Source organism: Littorina saxatilis, linkage group LG12 (genome assembly GCF_037325665.1).
Source record: "Littorina saxatilis isolate snail1 linkage group LG12, US_GU_Lsax_2.0, whole genome shotgun sequence".
Taxonomy (NCBI): domain Eukaryota; kingdom Metazoa; phylum Mollusca; class Gastropoda; order Littorinimorpha; family Littorinidae; genus Littorina; species Littorina saxatilis.
The window spans coordinates 76,322,144-76,341,243 of NC_090256.1; the positions used below are offsets into that span (position 1 = coordinate 76,322,144).

Here is a 19,100-nt window from a genome sequence, read left to right on the forward strand (position 1 = left end):
GTTTTTGTTGGACTCTGACGTCAAATGGCTCAAAGAATGGAAATCTTCTAATGTTCAATCGATGCATATACATTAAGACACACATTTTTACCATTGGTTCGTTTGCTTGTGCGGACAAACCGATTCAGACACATATACACACACCCACCCACACACACACACACAAACACGCACACACACACAAACACACATACAAATCATCAGGCACATGCTGACAGACAAACACCCATGCAAACTCACAATAAAAGAGTGATTAACAGCAGGCCCGATGTCCTTCTCTGTCGTCATGGCGCTGGCCCCTCGAGGGTCTCCCGAACACAGAATTTGATCGTCTGGTCGCACATTGCTGAAAAACAATTAAGAACAGATATTACTGTCTGAAAGCCACTGCTGTAGCATGGGTCAGGATATGATCACCACCACCCATAACTAATTCAGTCTGTTAGTCCCTCTGTAAGTTTTTCAATTACAGTTTTGCCTTGAGGGATTCTGGACAAATTTTTTCGCCCAGCAGATGTGTAATAAATCCAGGTATCATAGCTGCTTTTGTGACTGCCAATATTTGTGTTGTGTGGAAGGCTGGAGGGCACATGTGTTATGAATCCAGGTGTCACGGTTGCATACGTGAGTGCCAATATTTGCGCTGTGTGGCAAAGGGGCAGCGTGCATGATACAAGTCTTTTGCCCAAAAGGTATTCACCAGGTGTGCTAGGAAAAAAAAGACTGAACAAAGTATGTGGAGAGTGCAGCTGGTTCTCATATCAGGGGGAAATGTTTATGTGTGTATAACAAGTGACATCAATCAGGAGACATGGATATAGATGTGTGTATATGTATAAGAAGATCATATTCTGAAACAAACGACGCAAGTGAGAACTCACACGGGTGGGAATGCATCAATAGACGTTGTTGGGAGATAACTCTGTCGTGTTTGTCCGGGTGGGAATGCATCAATAGACGTTGTTGGGAGATAACTCTGTCGTGTTTGTCCGGGTGGGAATGCATCAATAGACGTTGTTGGGAGATAACTCTGTCGTGCTTGTCCGGGTGGGAATGCATCCATAGACGTTGTTGGGAGATAACTCTGTCGTGTTTGTCCGGGTGGGAATGCATCAATAGACGTTGTTGGGAGATAACTCTGTCGTGTTTGTCCGGGTGGGAATGCATCAATAGACGTTGTTGGGAGATAACTCTGTCGTGTTTGTCTGGGTGGGAATGCATCAACAGACGTTGTTGGGAAATAACTCTGTCCTGTTTGTATGGGTTGCAAAAGGGTTGTTTTCTTGGAAACACGGACGCAATCAATCCCACGTGACATTCTAAACATCTATACATGTCTCCCGACAGAGTTAATTCTGGAATTAGTCTATTGGCGAGAGGCACGGTAAGTCTTTGATCACATACAGTCACACACAAAATGAAAGAGCCACAGGTGGGGAATGCATCAATTGTCCAAAGACGTGTGTCAGTGACATGTTCCATTTTCTTTAAGTCTTTGATCACATTCAGTATAAAAAAAATGAAGAAGAGAACTCACACGCTGAGCACAAGGTCGGCCTCTCTGATGACCATGAAGGGGAACACCTGCTTGTCGTTCTCTGGCGTCTGCTCTGTGCTGGACCTGACAGTGGTCAACAGAGAAATGCATTTAACAACAATAACAATAACAATAACAGCACTTTATTGTCCATTAAAATATTACATAAAAATGGAAACTTTTCTTCGACACACCCTGCCTGCCTGTAAACGATTATAACAACAATTGTATTGGACAACACACATAAAACATAAAACATAGGTTCACATATGTATTAACAAGCACGCCTATCATATTTCCAATAACACTGACCTAAAGTGCTGTCCGTGTCATCTTTAAATTTAATAAATTTACAGATAAATTCTAAATAATGTCAAATGTCTGTAAGACTACCACAATCAAATATAGTATTGCACTATGTAAATTTACCCTCTCATATCACAGGAGTTGGGTTTCACAGCAGAGCAATCACATACGAATATCACTGATTACAATTTGTAAACTGCAAAGAGCTTGATGTTTTTGCTGATTACAGTGACCATCTTACCTTTCACTGTCTGAAACAACATTGCAGTTGTCTCTGCTATGGCAAATAACTACTTTCAAAACAAGTTACAAATTGATTGGTGGGTTATTATCATCTCATCTCATCGCAGGTACCACTGACCTGTACCAGCAAAACATTGCAAGACTGTACCTCAAGGCACAAAGACCTACATTTGCCATTGGGCCTGACTGACTACGGGCGAAGTCGCGCAGTGGTAAGACGTCGGCCTCCTAATCGGGAGGTCGTGAGTTCGAATCCCGGTTGCTGCCGCCTGGTGGGTTAAGAGTGGAGATTTTTCCGATCTCCCAGGTCAACTTATGTGCAGACCTGCTAGTGACTTAACCCCCTTTGTGTGTACACGCAAGCACAAGACCAAGTGCGCATGGAAAAGATCCCGTGTAATCCATGTCGGAGTTCGGTGGGTTATGGAAACACGAAAATACCTAGTATGCCTACCCAATGAAAGCGGAGTGAAGCTGACTATGCTCTCAGAGTATAGTGTGGGGAACCCAAATGGGCAAACGAGCTCAAACGTCACCAGAATTTCTGGAACGCTAAAGAAGAAGAAGAGCCTGACTGACAAGAAAGTAGCCAAAAGGTAACACTCACGTGTTGACCCAGGTTGTGATATTCATCAGTTGCTCTGAAGACTGAATGCGGTTGTTGAGTTTCAAGGTGAAGGTCACAGAGGAGCCTTTCTTGAGCGGGTTTCCGATGTCGTTACAATAGATGAGTGTGTCGTCGCCCTCTTGTGGCAGACATTTCACATCCACTCCATCCTGCACACACACACAAACACACACATATGCATGAGTGCACACACACACACACACACACACACACACACACACACACACACACACACACACACACACACACACACACATTTTGTATTTAAAAAAAAAAAAGTTGGTGTGTAAGGGATTGTTACCTTGAATACAGTTTCTAGTCATATAAATACAGGTTGGCCTTGGAGGGGGTTGACAGGTCTGGAAACGGTCTCAAAGCATTGCAAGGGCTACACAGCTTGGTTTGGGTTTTGTAATCAATCAATCAATCAATGAGGCTTATATCGCGCATATTCCGTGGGTACAGTTCTAGGCGCTCTGCAGTGATGCCGTGTGAGATGAAATTTTATACGGCCAGTAGATTGCAGCCATGTCGGCGCATATTTACTTTTCACGGCCTTATTCCAAGTCACACGGGTATGGTAGACAATTATTAACTGCATGTGCCTAAGCAATTTTGCCAGGAAAGACCCTTTTGTCAATCGTGGGATCTTTAACGTGCACACCCAATGTAGTATACACGGGGGGTGGTTTAAAATGATCTCATTACACCCCTTGCTGACCACCAGCAATACCTGAAGATCACTGTCTCAACGTTTGTGTGTGCATATCGTAAACAAAGTGGGTTCCACTGTACGTGAATTTGAATGGGTTTTATCTGCTATTGCACTGAATTAATAAAATAAACATTAAAAAGACAACATTATTCAAAAATGACAAAACACCATTTTGCAGACTCTTCTCGTACATCCAGGGGACACTGATCTACAGCCTGTGTAAATAAATGTTCAAACACTTTTTTTTTTTTTAACACTTCCTGACACTAAAGTTTTGGGCCTTGTTTTGATCGGAAACAAACTTTTTTTTTATTTTTTTACCAAATGCAGAAAGCATGCGTCATATCAAGGACTCCCTGGTAGTCCAGCTTGGTAGTCCAGCTTGGTTTAAAAAAATTTTTTTTTAACCAAATGCAGAAAACATGCATCGTACCTGTCCTTTTCCACTGACTCCCTGGTAGTCCAGCTTGGGGGGTTTCTTGATGTACACCATTGTCAGGTAGGCCGCCTCCCCCAGGTTGGTGACCGTGAAGCTGATGTCCACGCGGGAGAACTCGCCGTCACGCAGGACGTAGCGGCCGCCCTCATTCTTGGCGTCCAGCTTGACCTCGAACTGCAGGTTGCTGTAACACTTGTTGTCCGCCCCGCACTCCTTGACAAAGTCCACCTGCACAACACCATCATGTATTAAGAAAAAAGACTCGGTTGTACTTATTTTCTTCTCTCTCTCCCTCTCACACACACACATGTAAATGCACACACACTCTCTCTCTCTCTGTCTCTGTCTCTCTGTCTCTGTCTCTGTCTCTCTCTCTCTCATCTCCCTCTCTCTCTCTGTCTCTGTCTCTCTGTCTCTGTCTCTCTGTCTCTGTCTCTCTCTCTCTCTCTCTCTCTCTCTCTCTCTCTCTCTCTCTCTCTCTCTCTCTCTCTCTCTCTCTCTCTCTCTCTCTCTCTCTCTCTCTCTCTCTCTCTCTCTCTCTCTCTCTCTCTCTCTCTCTCTCTCTCTCTCTCTCTCTCTCTCTCTCTCTCTCTCTCTCTCTCTCTCTCTCTCTCTCATCCCTCCTTTTATTTTATTTTATGATCAAGACCTTATGTTGAAACCAAGTAATAACTACCGTATTTGACGGACTACAAGCGGCGACTTTTTTTCCCATAAAATCGCATTGCGGCTTATAAAAAGATGCGGCTAAAACGTTACCTAAACTTGAATAGCATTCACCTAATGGACGTCGCCGCGGATTTTCATTTCGCTCGATTAGCGATTACCGGTACTTTATTAGCTCTCTACTCAAGACTCGGCGCTTTTCTCTTTCTTTCGCGAATCTTCGTTTGTCAACAAGTCGTCGTGACAAGATAGCGTACAGAGAAACACTGGATGTATCAGGATCTCGCGCGTGCGAGATTTCGTTCTTTTGTGTCTCGCGATAGTTGGAGGAGCGAGAGCCGCCATGTTGTTTTTTCGTCTGCTCGAGATGTGCGCACAAGTCGTAAATCATCCCAAAAAAGCTTATTCCGGGCGAGACTACATGTGTGTGTTGGTTACAAATTGTGTGTGTGTGATATTTTTCTTCAAATTTTTTCACTTTTCTTCTTTGTTTCACTTGTTTATTCTCGGAGCCGATTTCGCCAAATACCGTACTTTCGTTTGCCTGGTTGTTTTGATTGATTGACACGATCTGATTATATTTTTTTCGACGGCGGCTAATATAGTGACGCGGCCCATACGTGGCTCGTCCCAATCTTTTTTTTAAAAGTCGGGGGTGCGGCTTATAAAACGGTGCGTCTTGTAATCCGTCAAATACGGTAGATTTGTTTACTTGTTAATCTAATACTTTATTTTCATTCCCAGGGTGTAGACATTTTGTTTACCTGTCCAGATGGAAGGAAACTTTTATTCCATGCACAAACCTGAACACCTCCATCGTCATTCACAAGATGCCGGACATGAAGGATAGACGAATTTCAAAAGTCAGGTTTGTATGGGTTATGGAAGAGTGAATGCCCTTGTGTTTCCTCTGACAAACATTTGAGGGGCTAATCACTAGCGAGGGTTGATTCGGAAACGCATGCTCCTGTCCACGTGGCAGGACTGGGTGGCCGAGTGGTAACGCACTTGCGCTCGGAAGCGAGAGGTTGCGAGTTCGACCCTGGGTCAGGGCGTTAGCAATTTTCTCCCCCCTTTCCTAACCTAGGTGGTGGGTTCAAGTGCTAGTCTTTCGGATGAGACGAAAAACCGAGGTCCCTTCGTTGTACACTACATTGGGGTGTGCACGTTAAAGATCCCACGATTGACAAAAGGGTCTTTCCTGTCAAAATTGTATAGGCATAGATAAAAATGTCCACCAAAATACCCGTGTGACTTGGAATAATAGGCCGTGAAAAGTAGGATATGCGCCGAAATGGCTGCGATCTGCTGGCCGATGTGAATGCGTGATGTATTGTGTGAAAAAATTCCATCTCACACGGCATAAATAAATCCCTGCGCCTTGAATATGTGCGCGATATAAATTGCATAAAATAAAAATTAAAAAATTAAAAAATAAATCCCTGCGCTTAGAACTGTACCCACGGAATACGCGCGATATAAGCCTCATATTGATTGATTGATTGATTGATTGATTGATTGATTGATTGATCCACGTGTTTTTGACACAACTCTCGCTAGTGATTGGCCCCTTCAATGTTTGTCAGAGGAAACACAAGGGCATTCACTCTTCCACAACCCATACAAACCCCGACAGAGTTATTTTGGGAATTCGTCCATCTTTCCTGTACAGCATCTTGTGAATCACTATTGATGTGATAGAACGGCGGAGTTATTTCCCAAAATCGTCTACTGCAGCTTTGAAAACTCACATAAGTGGAGACGGTGTTGGCCTCGGCCCCTGCAGCCGTTCCCTCCGTGGACAGGATGGGGTACTGGTTGATGTCCGGCAGGGGGTCGCCGGGGTTGGGGCGACTGAACACAGCCTCGTCCTGGTAAAACTTCACTGACAGCTCCATGGGGTTCAGCTTGTCCGCAAACACGTCCTGCAACACATGCAGACAGTAGAGTTCATTTGGCACTGTATGTAGTTGTTTCCACATGAATATTAAAATGCGTATATTTAAATAGATATGATCCTGGAGAGCAGAGGCCACACCCTGTTTGTGAGAGCATGGCGAAGTATTCATAGAATATGAGGTGTAAATATGTGTCCATTTTCAGGAGATAAATACAGTTGAACTTGTCTGTAAAGACCACTCAAGGGACTGAGCAAAAGTGGTTTTCTTAGACAGGTGGTCTTTATGGACAGGGTCCCCATTTGGTGAACACCCCATTGCCCAAAACACTGGCACGTATGTCACACGTCACATGCATACACATACACACACACACACACACACACACACACACACACACACACACACACACACACACACACACACACACGCAAACCTCCCACTGCACAAAAACACGCTTTCATATGTGATGTGTGAGTCACACACACACACACACACACATACACGCATGCACACAGACACACACATGCGCAAACCTCCCAATGCACAGAAACACTCTTTTACGAGTCTATCCTGTCTCTCACACACACACGCACGCACTCACGCACGTGTGAATAAGGAGTTCAGGTTGCAAACAATGGAACAAGTTTGCTTCATCCCCTCTGTGGTCTACAGTCCACTTAGTGTGTGTTTATGCATACAATGGAACAAGTTTGCTTCATCCCCTCTGTGGTCTACAGTCCACTTAGTGTGTGTTTATGCATACAATGGAACAAGTTTGCTTCATCCCCTCTGTGGTCTACAGTCCACTTAGTGTGTGTTTATGCAAACAATGGAACAAGTTTGCTTCATCCTCTCTGTGGTCTACAGTCCACTTAGTGTGTGTTTATGCATACAATGGAACAAGTTTGCTTCATCCCCTCTGTGGTCTACAGTCCATTTAGTGTGTGTTTATGCAAACAGAACTGCATACATACGCATCTATTAACTAACCTTGAGATAAGCGAGCTGCTTGACGCACTTTACGCGCCCCGAGCCCTGCCTGAACAGCTCCATGGAGCCTTCCACCACCTTCTTGCTGGCGTCCTGCGACTGCACCATCTCCAGGCGAGCAAAGCTCCGCGTTCTCTCCGCCTCCACCGCATACTGGATGATCGGCCGACTTGTGAAACTGCACACACACATGTAAACAAGTGATACTGATTTGACAGACGTGGGAACTTGGATACATCTGAGAAACAAAGGGAAGTAAACGCTCTACATGACTTTTTTTTGTTTTTTTTTTGTGCTTAACGCCCAAACGACCACGAAGGGCCATATCAGGGCGGTGCTGCTTTGACATATAACGTGCGCCACACACAAGACAGAAGTCGCAGCACAGGCTTCATGTCTCACCCAGTCACATTATTCTGATACCGGACCAACCAGTCCTAGCACTAACCCCGTAATGCCAGACGCCAGGCGGAGCAGCCACTAGATTGCCAATTTTAAAGTCTTAGGTATGACCCGGCCGGGGTTCGAACCCACGACCTCCCGATCACGGGGCGGGCGCCTTACCACTAGGCCACCGTGCCGGTCTCTACATGACTGTGACATGTGCAATAGAGTAAGACAGTGAGAGTTAGGTGTGTGTGTGGTGTGTGTGTGGTGTATGTGTGGTGTGTGTGTGGTGTGTGTGTGGTGTGGTGTGTGTGTGGTGTGTGTCAGGTGTTTATTGGAATTGTAAAGCGCTTCGAGCTGTGAATCAGGACTTGCACTGTAGAAAAGTGATTAATTATTATCATTATTATAAGTTACGCAGAACCAGTCTCCTGGCACATGAGAGAATAACAAGCATTGAAATGAACAAGCGACTTTCATCCTCGAATCACCGGATGCGTAGTCTGAAACTGATGTCCGAAATAGAGGACATAGAATATGTGAATGAGTCTGAAACTGATGTCAAAGATAGAGGACATAGAATATGTGAATGAGTCTGAAACTAATGTAAGAGACAGATATTAACAAGAGTTATTGATTTGACAGGCATGGAAACTTGAATACGTGAATTAGTCTGAAACTGATGAAAGTGACAGATTTAAACAAGCATTACTGATTTTACAGGTAGGAAACTCGGATATGTGAATTAGCCTGAAATTGATGAAAGTGACAGATTTAAACAAGCATTACTGATTTTACAGGTAGAAAACTCGGATATGTGAATTAGCCTGAAACTATTGTAAGAGACAGATTTTAACAAGCGTTTTTAATTTGACGGGCATTGAAACTCGGATACGTAAATTAGTCTGAAACTATTGTGACACATTAGCTAGATTTAGAGAGAAGAAAAAAGCCCACTACTTTCCCTTCGCCACCTCATTTTCTCTTGCCCGCTGGGATGCGCGCGCACAACGAAACTCAACAGTGCGTGTTAAAAAGTGTCGCGGTTTAGACTGACGCCAGCAGAGAAGTTATGTTCGCAGAAGAAGCGCGATGTGTGTTATGTGCGATTAATTTGCAACCCGAAGCTCTACTCATACAATTTATAACTGTTCAAAGTGAGACAGTTCACAAATTAAGGTCTGCCCTATAAATATAAGTATTCTATTTATATTAGGGAAGAAATAGAACTCGAAAGTCGTGAAGCGGCAACCGGCTCCGGGCCGCCATCTTTGATTTTCCCAAGCGCAACCTGCGCAAATGTATGCTACAGAAATGCAGTGAAAGATCGACTTTAGCGTCCACTCCAGACCTTAAAGTAGGAAGATATGAACAGTTAAAATAACGATCAGGGAACCTATATCCAATAGATTAAAAGTTTCCATAAAAAAAATAACCAAAACATTATTACAAAGTCAACAAAAGTAGATTCGTAGAATCGCCCAAATCAACGAAAGTCGTTTGTGTTTTAGGTGTGAACTTCGTTTCACCGCCAACCGGAAATGACGTGTACGCAACATTTGTGATGTAGCACTTCCTTATATGGCTCGAAACGAATGTGGTTGGTTGAAAAAAGTCTGTACTAAAATTTATTTAATAAGCCTACTTTAACAAGCGTTTCTGATTTGACGGGCATTGGAACTCGGATACGTGAATTAGTCTGACACTGATATAAGAGACAGATTTGAACAAGCATTACCGATGTATGATGTAAGCGAGCTGAATAACAAAGAAACCCTGAGTCTGGAGCTCACAGCCTCCTCAATAATCATACCCCTACACTTCACAGAAGAAGTCTGATTTCTGCCTAAAGTCGGAAGATTCTCATGAGTGGTGTTTTTGGCTTTTTTGCAGTCTAGTTTTTGATTTGAGAACAGCTTTGTAAAAAGTCTCTCACCTTTCCTGGGGATCAGCTGTGAAGGTAAGGCAAATCTCCAACTCCACGCACCGTCGCATCGTGCTGTCCACTTGGCAAAACGCGTCCGCGGCAAGATCAATCATGTTAGGGATGACCTTGACCTCTGCTTTTAGACGAATGATGGCTCGAGTACGCAGGAGAGAAACGGCACCCGATTCATACGACCCCACCAGGAGGTCAGGGTAACCATTGGCGTCAAGGTCAAGGCCGCCAGACAGGGAGTAGCCGAAGGATTTGAACTGGTCTCCGTCAGGCATGTCGTCTGCTGTGATACGCTGTGGAGAGAGTGATGTGTGCAATAGAATACAGAACAGGACGGACCACAACACAACATAAGAGAACAGAGTCCTTATCACACTGCTCCATCTTCTTCTTCTTCTTCGTTCATGGGCTTAGACTCCCATGTTCATTCATGTTTTTAGCACGAGTGGATTTTACATGTATGACCGTTTCTACCCCGCCATTCAGGCAGCATAAGCCGATTTCGAGGGAGGCATGCTGGGTATTTTCGTGTTTCTATAACCCACCCAACTCTGACATGGATTACAGGATCCTTTCCGTGCGCACTTGGTCTTGTGTTTGCGTGTACACACGAAGGGGGTTAAGTCACAAGCAGGTCTGCACATAAGCTGACCTGGGAAATCGGAAAAATCTCCACTCTTAACCCACCAAGCGGCAGCGACCGGGATTCGAACTGGCGACCTCCCGATTAGGAGGCCGACATCTTACCACCACTCCCCTGCGCCCGTCGCTGCTCTATCAACTCCCTCATTTGTGCCAGCACACAAGAAAACCCAGTATAGTGCTTTAAAGCGCATAGTGCTTTTAGTTATGACTAAGTGCCAAAAGGTGCTCACAGAACAGAAGACGACTTTGTTTTACAATAAAAATGTTTCTAAAAACGTGTGTCTGCTGAAAATTGGTGTGTGTGTGGATGAATGTGCGAAGAGATAGTGGACATAATTTCGTGTGTCTGACTTGAACGGTTTTGAAGTTATCTTTGTTTAAAGTCAAAAATAACGCCAAAACCGGCCATCTGAAAACGGACATCGTGATACCTCGTGTTTTGAATATGCCACAGAAAAATAACAAGAAGCACAAATGAATTGCATTTAGTTTGATTGAATGCCTGAAACATCGCTTTACAGACGAGACCAAACGTCAAATCTAAATCTCGAGAGAATTTTTTTTTTTCGATAACCGAATTTTAAGGTGTCGCACGCAAGATGTGTCGTCATCACGGCATACATTTTTCAATCGCAGATATTTACTAAATTTCTTTTTCAAAAATTCTGGAATTGATGTCGACACGTCAAGCGATAACGGTGTATCAAACTGCTGTCTTTCAAGTAATCCGGCAAAGACTGCAGAACTTTTGAACAGCATTTTTGAAAACGATTTGAAAATTTCGTCATATCTTGCGTGCGACAAAATGTTCGGTAATTAACGGTTATTTTCTTTTAAAAACAAAATTTACATGTACAAAGATCTACTTCATCTACGGAACCACGTGACACATTCTGTGTTCAAAATTTGTGAAGAAATCACGAACCACGAATGCGCTATCAAGTGTTGAAATTATGTCGTCAACATCTTTTCAGATCTTGCGTGCGACACCATCTTGCGTTCAACATAAAATGTCACTACCTTATCGAGTTTAATGGGTAAAACTAACTATTTGTTGTCTTAGTTTAATCTTCTTAATTAAAAGCGTAATAAAACCGAACTTCCAAGATGAATTTTAATTGAGATTAGCGAAAGAGCGGGCACGCAAGTCGACCTAAAAGTAAAAGAATGATAACACGAGCGTTTGTCGTGTTGTCTTGCGTGCAACACATTGTCCAAAAAGGAAAATGTATATTTTTCTCAGACGTTTTTTAAGTTGAAACCTTGAAACTTCACACACATTTGGGGTTTAATCGCCCCCATGCATGGTAAAAGTCTTGTTGACCCTTGTCAGATTTCAAGGTCACGGCTGGGTCACATGTGGTTCAGAAAACGGATGAAACATATTTTTTCAGAGATTTTTGAAGCTAGAACCTTCAAACTTCAAACAACGCTTTTGCTTAATGATTGTTCAACATGGAGAATTCAAGGTTGATCCTTGAGAAATGTGAAGGTCATAGCAGGGTCTCGTGTGGGTAAAAATGAGATTGTTCGGACACTGCATGTAGCATGGAACGACAAAACATAAGTCATGTCATATTTCAGATATCAGTACATTTACAAATGGACAACACCAGCAAACATGAACCAAGTCTGGTCGACCTTAGTCAAATGTCAAGGTCAAAGTGGCGTTATGGTTTGGGTAAAAAAAAAAAGGAAATTGTATTGAACTTCAATTTATATAAAACCAAAGTCTGGTTGATCTGTTTTAAGATTTAAGGTCAAATCTGTTATTTAAGGTCATATCAAATAGAAATTTGTTGATGCTTAAATCTTTGAAACTTCCAACAGGTTTGAGGTTTGACAACTTCTGGACTTTGAAATCTGGTATGGTTGATCCTGGTAATATTAATTGGTCAAAACATCAAGATCAACAATTATAAAATAAGCACTTTCACCAATGTCAAGTGAGCAATAGCAGCAAACGTGAGTCTTATAAAGATTATCACTTTTTGTGTGACCTCAACTTGACCCCTCTGAATGCTCTCAATCATGGAAATTGACCACACTTTGATTATAACCAAACAACATCAAAACTTTGGAATGTGTGAAGTTTCAAAGGTGTTGCTTAAAAGGCGTTCGTGAAAATGACAATTGTATGTGTCTGACTTCAATGCGACCCCGCTGCGACCTTGACGTTTGATTTTATCAACCAGACTTTCATCATGTGTGAATGACTTCAAACACTATAAAACTAGTTGAAGAAATTGACAATTTTTCAAAGTTTAAGCCAGATGGCACTGCTGTGACCTTGAAATTTGACAAACATTAACCAGGCGGTCACCTTTTTTAGAAAATATCCTTAAAGGATCTTTAACCTTACTGTGACCTTGGAATTTGATGAGGTTTAATTTAACTTGCGTAGTGTGCCAAGTTTCAAGGCCCTAGCTTCAAAAACATATGAGAAAACCTCATTGAAAAATGTATATGTTTGACCTCAACGCGACCCTGCTGTGACCTTGACTTTTTCAACCAGACTTTAATCGTGTGTGAACATTATACACTAGAACTGTGTGTATTTTCAAAGCTCGTGCTACAAACGCGCTGAATAAATTAAAAATATTCCACATTTGGACCAGATGTGACCCCGCTGTGACCTTGAACTTTGACAAAGATTAACCAGCAGGTCACTTTTAATGAGGTTTTATAAAAATGCTGAAAGTATGTGAAGTATGTAAAGTCTAACTGATCTAGTATTAAAACATGTAAGACGTGACAACGACAATTTTCCAGTTTGCAAAGGAAATTTAACCTCGCTGTGACCTTGAAATTCAATGTTGTTTAATGTGATGTGCACCATACCTGGAGGTCATTATACTTTGGTTGTGTGCCAAGTTTCAAAGCCCTAGCTTTAAAAACGTGCGAGATAACCTTAATGCTATGACTCAGTGCCGTTTTGAATGATATAACGAACAAAATTATCGTTATTTGTAAAATCATTTGGGTAAATTTATCTTTTCTTTTCGTAATTGGGTTCCAGCATCTGTTGTCTTAACAAAAATCACAATATCAGTCGTGTTTGTCAACTTTTATTTTTTAGCCCCTTTGTCCGCTTTTCGTGCGCACCTTTTGGCACTTAGTCATATATATACGACTTGTGTCTGTGTGTCTGTGTGTCTGTGTGTCTGTGTGTCTGTGTATTTGTGTGTTTGTGTATTTGTGTATTCGCCATGCACGGCCAAAGTTCTCGATGGATCTGCTTCAAATTTGGTGGGCATATTCAGGTTGACCCGGTACAGGACACAACCTGGTCGATATTTCAACACGTGCTCTCAGCGCGCAGCGCTGAACCGATTTTGGTTCCACCTCAGCTACCCGGGCCCCCATACCGACACACCATAGCCGCTACACCACATCACAACGCCAAAGTTCTCGGTGGATCTTTTTCAAATTTGGACACCGTATTCAGCTACACCCCGGACACAATATCATTGATGAGATATTTCAACACGTGCTCTCAGCGCGCAGCGCTGAACTGATTTTGGTTTTTGTGTTCATTTCACCATTATAAGTAACTCTTCCTTATCTTCTCCAGTGTTTGGCGTTTATCTCCCTTACTTCGTGTGGCTTTCCCGTTCAGTTGTAAGTTACTATTACTATTTTTAGAATGTCACTGCGCTGTCCACTGCGCTGTCCACAACGCTTCCCTTGCACCCGTAAGTTGTTCTTACTGTCAAAGTGAAAAGGTCGAATCAATTTATAGCCACGCGAAAAATACACTCTCACCTATCTCTATATATTTATAGATACAGATATGCATATATATATACGGCTTCTCTGTGTGTGTGTGTGTTTGTGTGTGTGTGTGGGCAAAAACCTGTGTATTGTAGAGTTCTGTTTGTGATGTGGTCTAGCGGCTTTTGTCTGTCTGTATGTTCTGGCATGTGAGAAGCCACAGCAGATAATATAGGGCTAAGAAATAAGCTCTAAAATTCTCAATCCCGTTTGACAGGACTTCGCCTTCAAAGGTGATTGTGGTGAACCGCCACGCTGTCTGTCTCTGTCTCGCGCCGTTCACCCCAAATTCCCGTTTCTGAGGTTCTATTTTTAGAATGTCACTGCGCTGTCCAGAACGCTTCCCTTGCACCCGTAAGTTGTTCTTACTGTCAAAGTGAAAAGGTCGAATCAATTTATAGCCACGCGAAAAATACACTCTCACCTATCTCTATATATTTATAGATATAGATATACATATTTATATATACGGCTTCTCTGTGTGTGTGTTTGTGTGTGTGTGTGTGGGCAAAAACCTGTGGATTGTAGAGTTCTGTTTGTGATGGGGTCTAGCGGCTTTTGTCTGTCTGTATGTTCTGGCATTTGAGAAGCCACAACAGATAATATAGGGCTAAGAAATAAGCTCTAAAATTCTCAATCCCATTTGACAGGACTTCGCCTGCAGAGGTGATTGTGATGAACCGCCACGCTGTCTGTCTCTGTCTCGCGATTCACCCCGGCGAAGCCGGGTATTCCTCTAGTAATAAATAAATAAGTATCATTGATTTAAAAAAAAAAGAAGGAATTTTCACAATTGCAACAAAAACACACAAAACTTGTCAAAAACGCAACGTAGCGCTTGGGTGTTGTTTTTCTTTAATTTCTTCTTATATCTGAGATGCTCGTTGGAAGTTGGGGAGTTGAAGGCACGACTACATACCTGAGCGTGCGTGAGTGTGAGTGCATGTGTTGTTACTAAAGTGGGCGGGGATGTAGCTCAGTCGGTAGCGCGCTGGATTTGTATCCAGTTGGCCGCTGTCAGCGTGAGTTCGTCCCCACGTTCGGCGAGAGATTTATTTCTCAGAGTCAACTTTGTGTGCAGACTCTCCTCGGTGTCCGAACACCCCCGTGTGTACACGCAAGCACAAGACCAAGTGCGCACGAAAAAATCCTGTAATCCATGTCAGAGTTCGGTGGGTTATAGAAACACGAAAATACCCAGCATGCTTCCTCCGAAAACGGCGTATGGCTGCCTAAATGGCGGGGTAAAAAACAGTCATACACGTAAAATTCCACTCGTGCAAAAAACACGAGTGTACGTGGGAGTTTCAGCCCACGAACGCAGAAGAAGAAGAAGAAGTTACTAAAGTTAGTTTGATGTTGCTTTTGCTATTGCAAGGTGTTTTCTTTTTCTTTATCTTTCTTTTTTTTTCCCCTATCACATATCCCTCCCACTATTCTCTTGACAGTGTTTCAAGCTTGGTACATCGTCTGCCAGTTCTTACCTTATTCTGTTTAAGAGCACTCTCATAAACATTGTTTGTTGCGCTCCTTTGATTTAACTACATGTATGCAATATTGTTATTTGAACTTCTTGAATAAAAACTTGTTAAAACATACCTGAGCGTACATGTCCGACACACCATCCTTGGAGCCATGGTAGATGTACACTGTACCCCTGCCTTCATATGGAGCACCCACCGCAAAATCTGCATGATAAATATCAAATTCTTATGGTGAAAAATGAAACTCTAATCTTTTCTTCCTTTCGATCTTAGTGTAAGGTTGCCGTCGTTGTCGTCATCCTAATCATATAATTGTTGTCAATATCCTCAACATCATCATAGTCACCATCCAAATTTGTTTAATCAGTATTTCGTGTTCACATGAAATGCTAGTTTGTCCTTGAGCACAGACACATACACATTAATACATATATACTAATAGTAATATCTCTATATATACACACACATATATCTCTCTCTCTCTATCTCTCTCTCTCTCTCTCTCTCTCTCTCTCTCTCTCTCTCTCTCACACACACACACACACACACACACACACACACACACACACACACACACACACAACTACAAAACTACAACACACACACACAACTACAACACACACACACACACACACACAACTACAACACACACACACACACACAAACTACAACACACACACACACAACTACAACACACACACACACAACTACAACACACACACACACATCACACAAGTGCGCCTTGAGTCGCCTGTTGGTGAGATATGTGCGCGTTACAAATATTCGTATTATCATTATTACTATTATTATCAATGCCACTTCACAAAGACACAGACAAAGAAGAGACACACATGAACAAAACTTGACTGAGTGTTTTGCGTACCCTGGAATCCGTCATTGTTGACATCTCCCAGCTTGGCGAGACTCATGCCGAAACGAGCATGCTCACAACCCAGCATTTCACAGTCAGCGTCGCTCATCTTACGGCTCATAATCACCTTGCTGTCTGAATTGTTGTCAATCTGAAAACACAAGCATCAAGATACAGTGGAACCCTCTTTTAAGACCTCAAATAAAATGGAGAAAATTTCGTTCTTTATTTGGTGTTTAACGTCGTTTTCAACCGTTCAAGGTTATATCGCGACGGAGGGAAAGGGGGGAGAGGGGATAGAGCCACTTGTCAATTGTTTCTTGTTCACAAAAGCACTAATCAAAAATTTGCTCAAGGGGCTTGCAACGTAGTACAATGTATTACCTTACTGGGAGAATGCAAGTTTCCAGTACAAAGGACTTAACATTTCTTACATACTGCTTGACTAAAATCTTTACAAACATTGACTATATTCTATACAAGAGGTTATGCAGAACAAAATCTGAGATAACTGGGGCTTATAAGGGGGGGGGGGGGGAGTGGCGGGGGGGGGGGGGGGGCGTTCTACTGTACTCAATTCTATAATCTAGCAAGTAAACACTTCATGAAGAGAAAACAAAGACAAGAGTGCATAGCGAATTTACAGTCTGCAAAGGTAACCCAAACACACCGTTTTAAAAATGGAATTATTCAACGTTCAAACAATGATTTCAAGGTATTCCTGGTGTGTGGTGATTCAAAATACAAACCCAAAACAGAACTGTGTAGCTTATGAGATTTGAGACTGTTTATATCTTGGCTGTATTCCACCTTTAATCCAAATAACCCATACCATGTTTGTGCTACCATAGTAGATGTAGATAGCACCACCCCTGCCTTTCTCGTAGAGGTATGGAGCTCCCACAATCAAGTCATCAAATCTGAAGAAAAAGAGATCAAACAGTGTGTTAAAATAAAGACAAGGGGCAGGAAAACATGCACAACAAAGCAAGTTCCAAGTCAAAACAGATCCCATCACCACAGATCTGTTCTGCAAAAATGTTAGTGCACCTACAAGAAAGTGGCAAACTGACCTATACTGTGCTTGTTCACGCTAAGTTTAATTTGGGTGAGTGTGTGGGTGTGTTTGTGTTCAATTTCCAAGGTTTGGGACTGTTTTGTTCACAAGACTTTCATTTTTATTTCTCTAAAAGTTTTCCCAAGCATTTGCCAGTATCTTGCCTTCTACTGAAACACCGGATCTAATTTCTTCACCCAAAAGATTGGGTATTATGTGGGTGAAAGGTCGATTGTGTTTTTAAGAATGAGTTTGTATCTGTAATTTCACAGAAAATCTTTTCATTTATTTCTATGTTTATTCTGTGAGACACAATGGCTATTCTGACGACGGAATAGCAGGCACAATAGCACAATAGCACAACTAGCACTCAATACAGTGGTATCGTCCTTTAAATAACCTGTTTAAAACCTTCACCATCTTAAGAGCCTATGTTTTTTACATGTATCTTTGTTTGTAATGTCGGTACATTTGCCTCCTTTATTATGAGTTATTTCTAATATGCTGACTGTTAGCAAATGATAACAGGCATGTCGAGAAAAAAGATATCAAGCATGAGCCTTTTAGGCATGACACGTCACACACACAAGGTCAAACAAAACCACGTCCATGAACATACTTGTCATTGTTCAAGTCAACAGCTAAAAGAGTAGATCCAAAACCAGCAAAGTCTTTCTGTCCCTTCAGTTTCTGTAGAGGTTCGTATTGCAGGACTTGGTTCCTGGGCAGCTTGCGGAAGAAGACCACCTCTCCTGTTTCATAAGCTCTGGGAGCACCGGATACAAAGTACAGATTGCCGGAACCGTCGAAACTACCAATTTCCACGGAATAACCTGAAATTCAGCATAAACAAACATGAGTCATAATGTTTCGGGAGAGGCAACACTTTTCTATAACACACAGCTATGTCATATCAAAAGACAGAAAAGTCACACAGACGCAGACAGACGAATAGGCAGGCAGGCAGACGGACAAGAGAACACATAAACTCTAACATACACACACAGAGCACCCACACACACACACACACACACACATACAAACATACACTCTTAATTCAGAAACATTTTTGCTGTTTCAGAAAAGCTGGTGTACCCACCCAGGTAAGAGTACTTGTCAGTGGGGGGCAGCTGCATGGTGGCCGCCCCGTCCTCACTGGGGTTGACCGGGATGGGAGAATTGAAAGGCCCTCGGATGGCCCCCAGCTCGTCGCTGATGTTGGCTTGGAACACCACGCCTGCAACAGATACATCACAGTCATCAAACACCGGCTTTTTGCTGTGACCGCCTGGCTGACGCCAAAGTCCTCCAGATGCAACTCCACCCCCCCCCCCCCCCTCCCTCTTCCCGGGCAAATCCCCCCTCAAAAAAAGAGTCTCACCTCTCCAGAAGAAAAAACCAGAAGCCCCAACTATCATGGAATCGTGGGGATTGACATTGGCACCGAGTCTCGTCTGGCAGAGTCTGGAATTGTTCATGTATTGGCTGTGTAACTTCTCCCCCCCCCCCCCACTCCCC

The 19,100-nt window shown here is 42.7% G+C and overlaps 1 protein-coding gene across 1 annotated transcript in view; it reads right to left on the reverse strand.

Annotated features, from left to right (window-relative positions):
* The window catches only part of LOC138982800 (integrin alpha-PS1-like), a 53,447-nt gene that overhangs the window by 15,424 nt on the left and 18,923 nt on the right, over positions 1–19,100 (reverse strand). Inside the window, exons 5-16 of the mRNA XM_070356150.1 lie at positions 18,682–18,819; positions 18,202–18,415; positions 17,358–17,445; positions 16,538–16,676; positions 15,770–15,858; positions 9,749–10,044; positions 7,426–7,603; positions 6,286–6,459; positions 3,863–4,096; positions 2,694–2,863; positions 1,538–1,621; positions 241–346 (exon numbers count right to left, since the gene is read on the reverse strand). Coding sequence (XP_070212251.1) covers positions 241–346; positions 1,538–1,621; positions 2,694–2,863; positions 3,863–4,096; positions 6,286–6,459; positions 7,426–7,603; positions 9,749–10,044; positions 15,770–15,858; positions 16,538–16,676; positions 17,358–17,445; positions 18,202–18,415; positions 18,682–18,819 — 1,910 coding nt within the window. The remainder of the gene's footprint in view (positions 1–240; positions 347–1,537; positions 1,622–2,693; positions 2,864–3,862; positions 4,097–6,285; positions 6,460–7,425; positions 7,604–9,748; positions 10,045–15,769; positions 15,859–16,537; positions 16,677–17,357; positions 17,446–18,201; positions 18,416–18,681; positions 18,820–19,100) is intronic.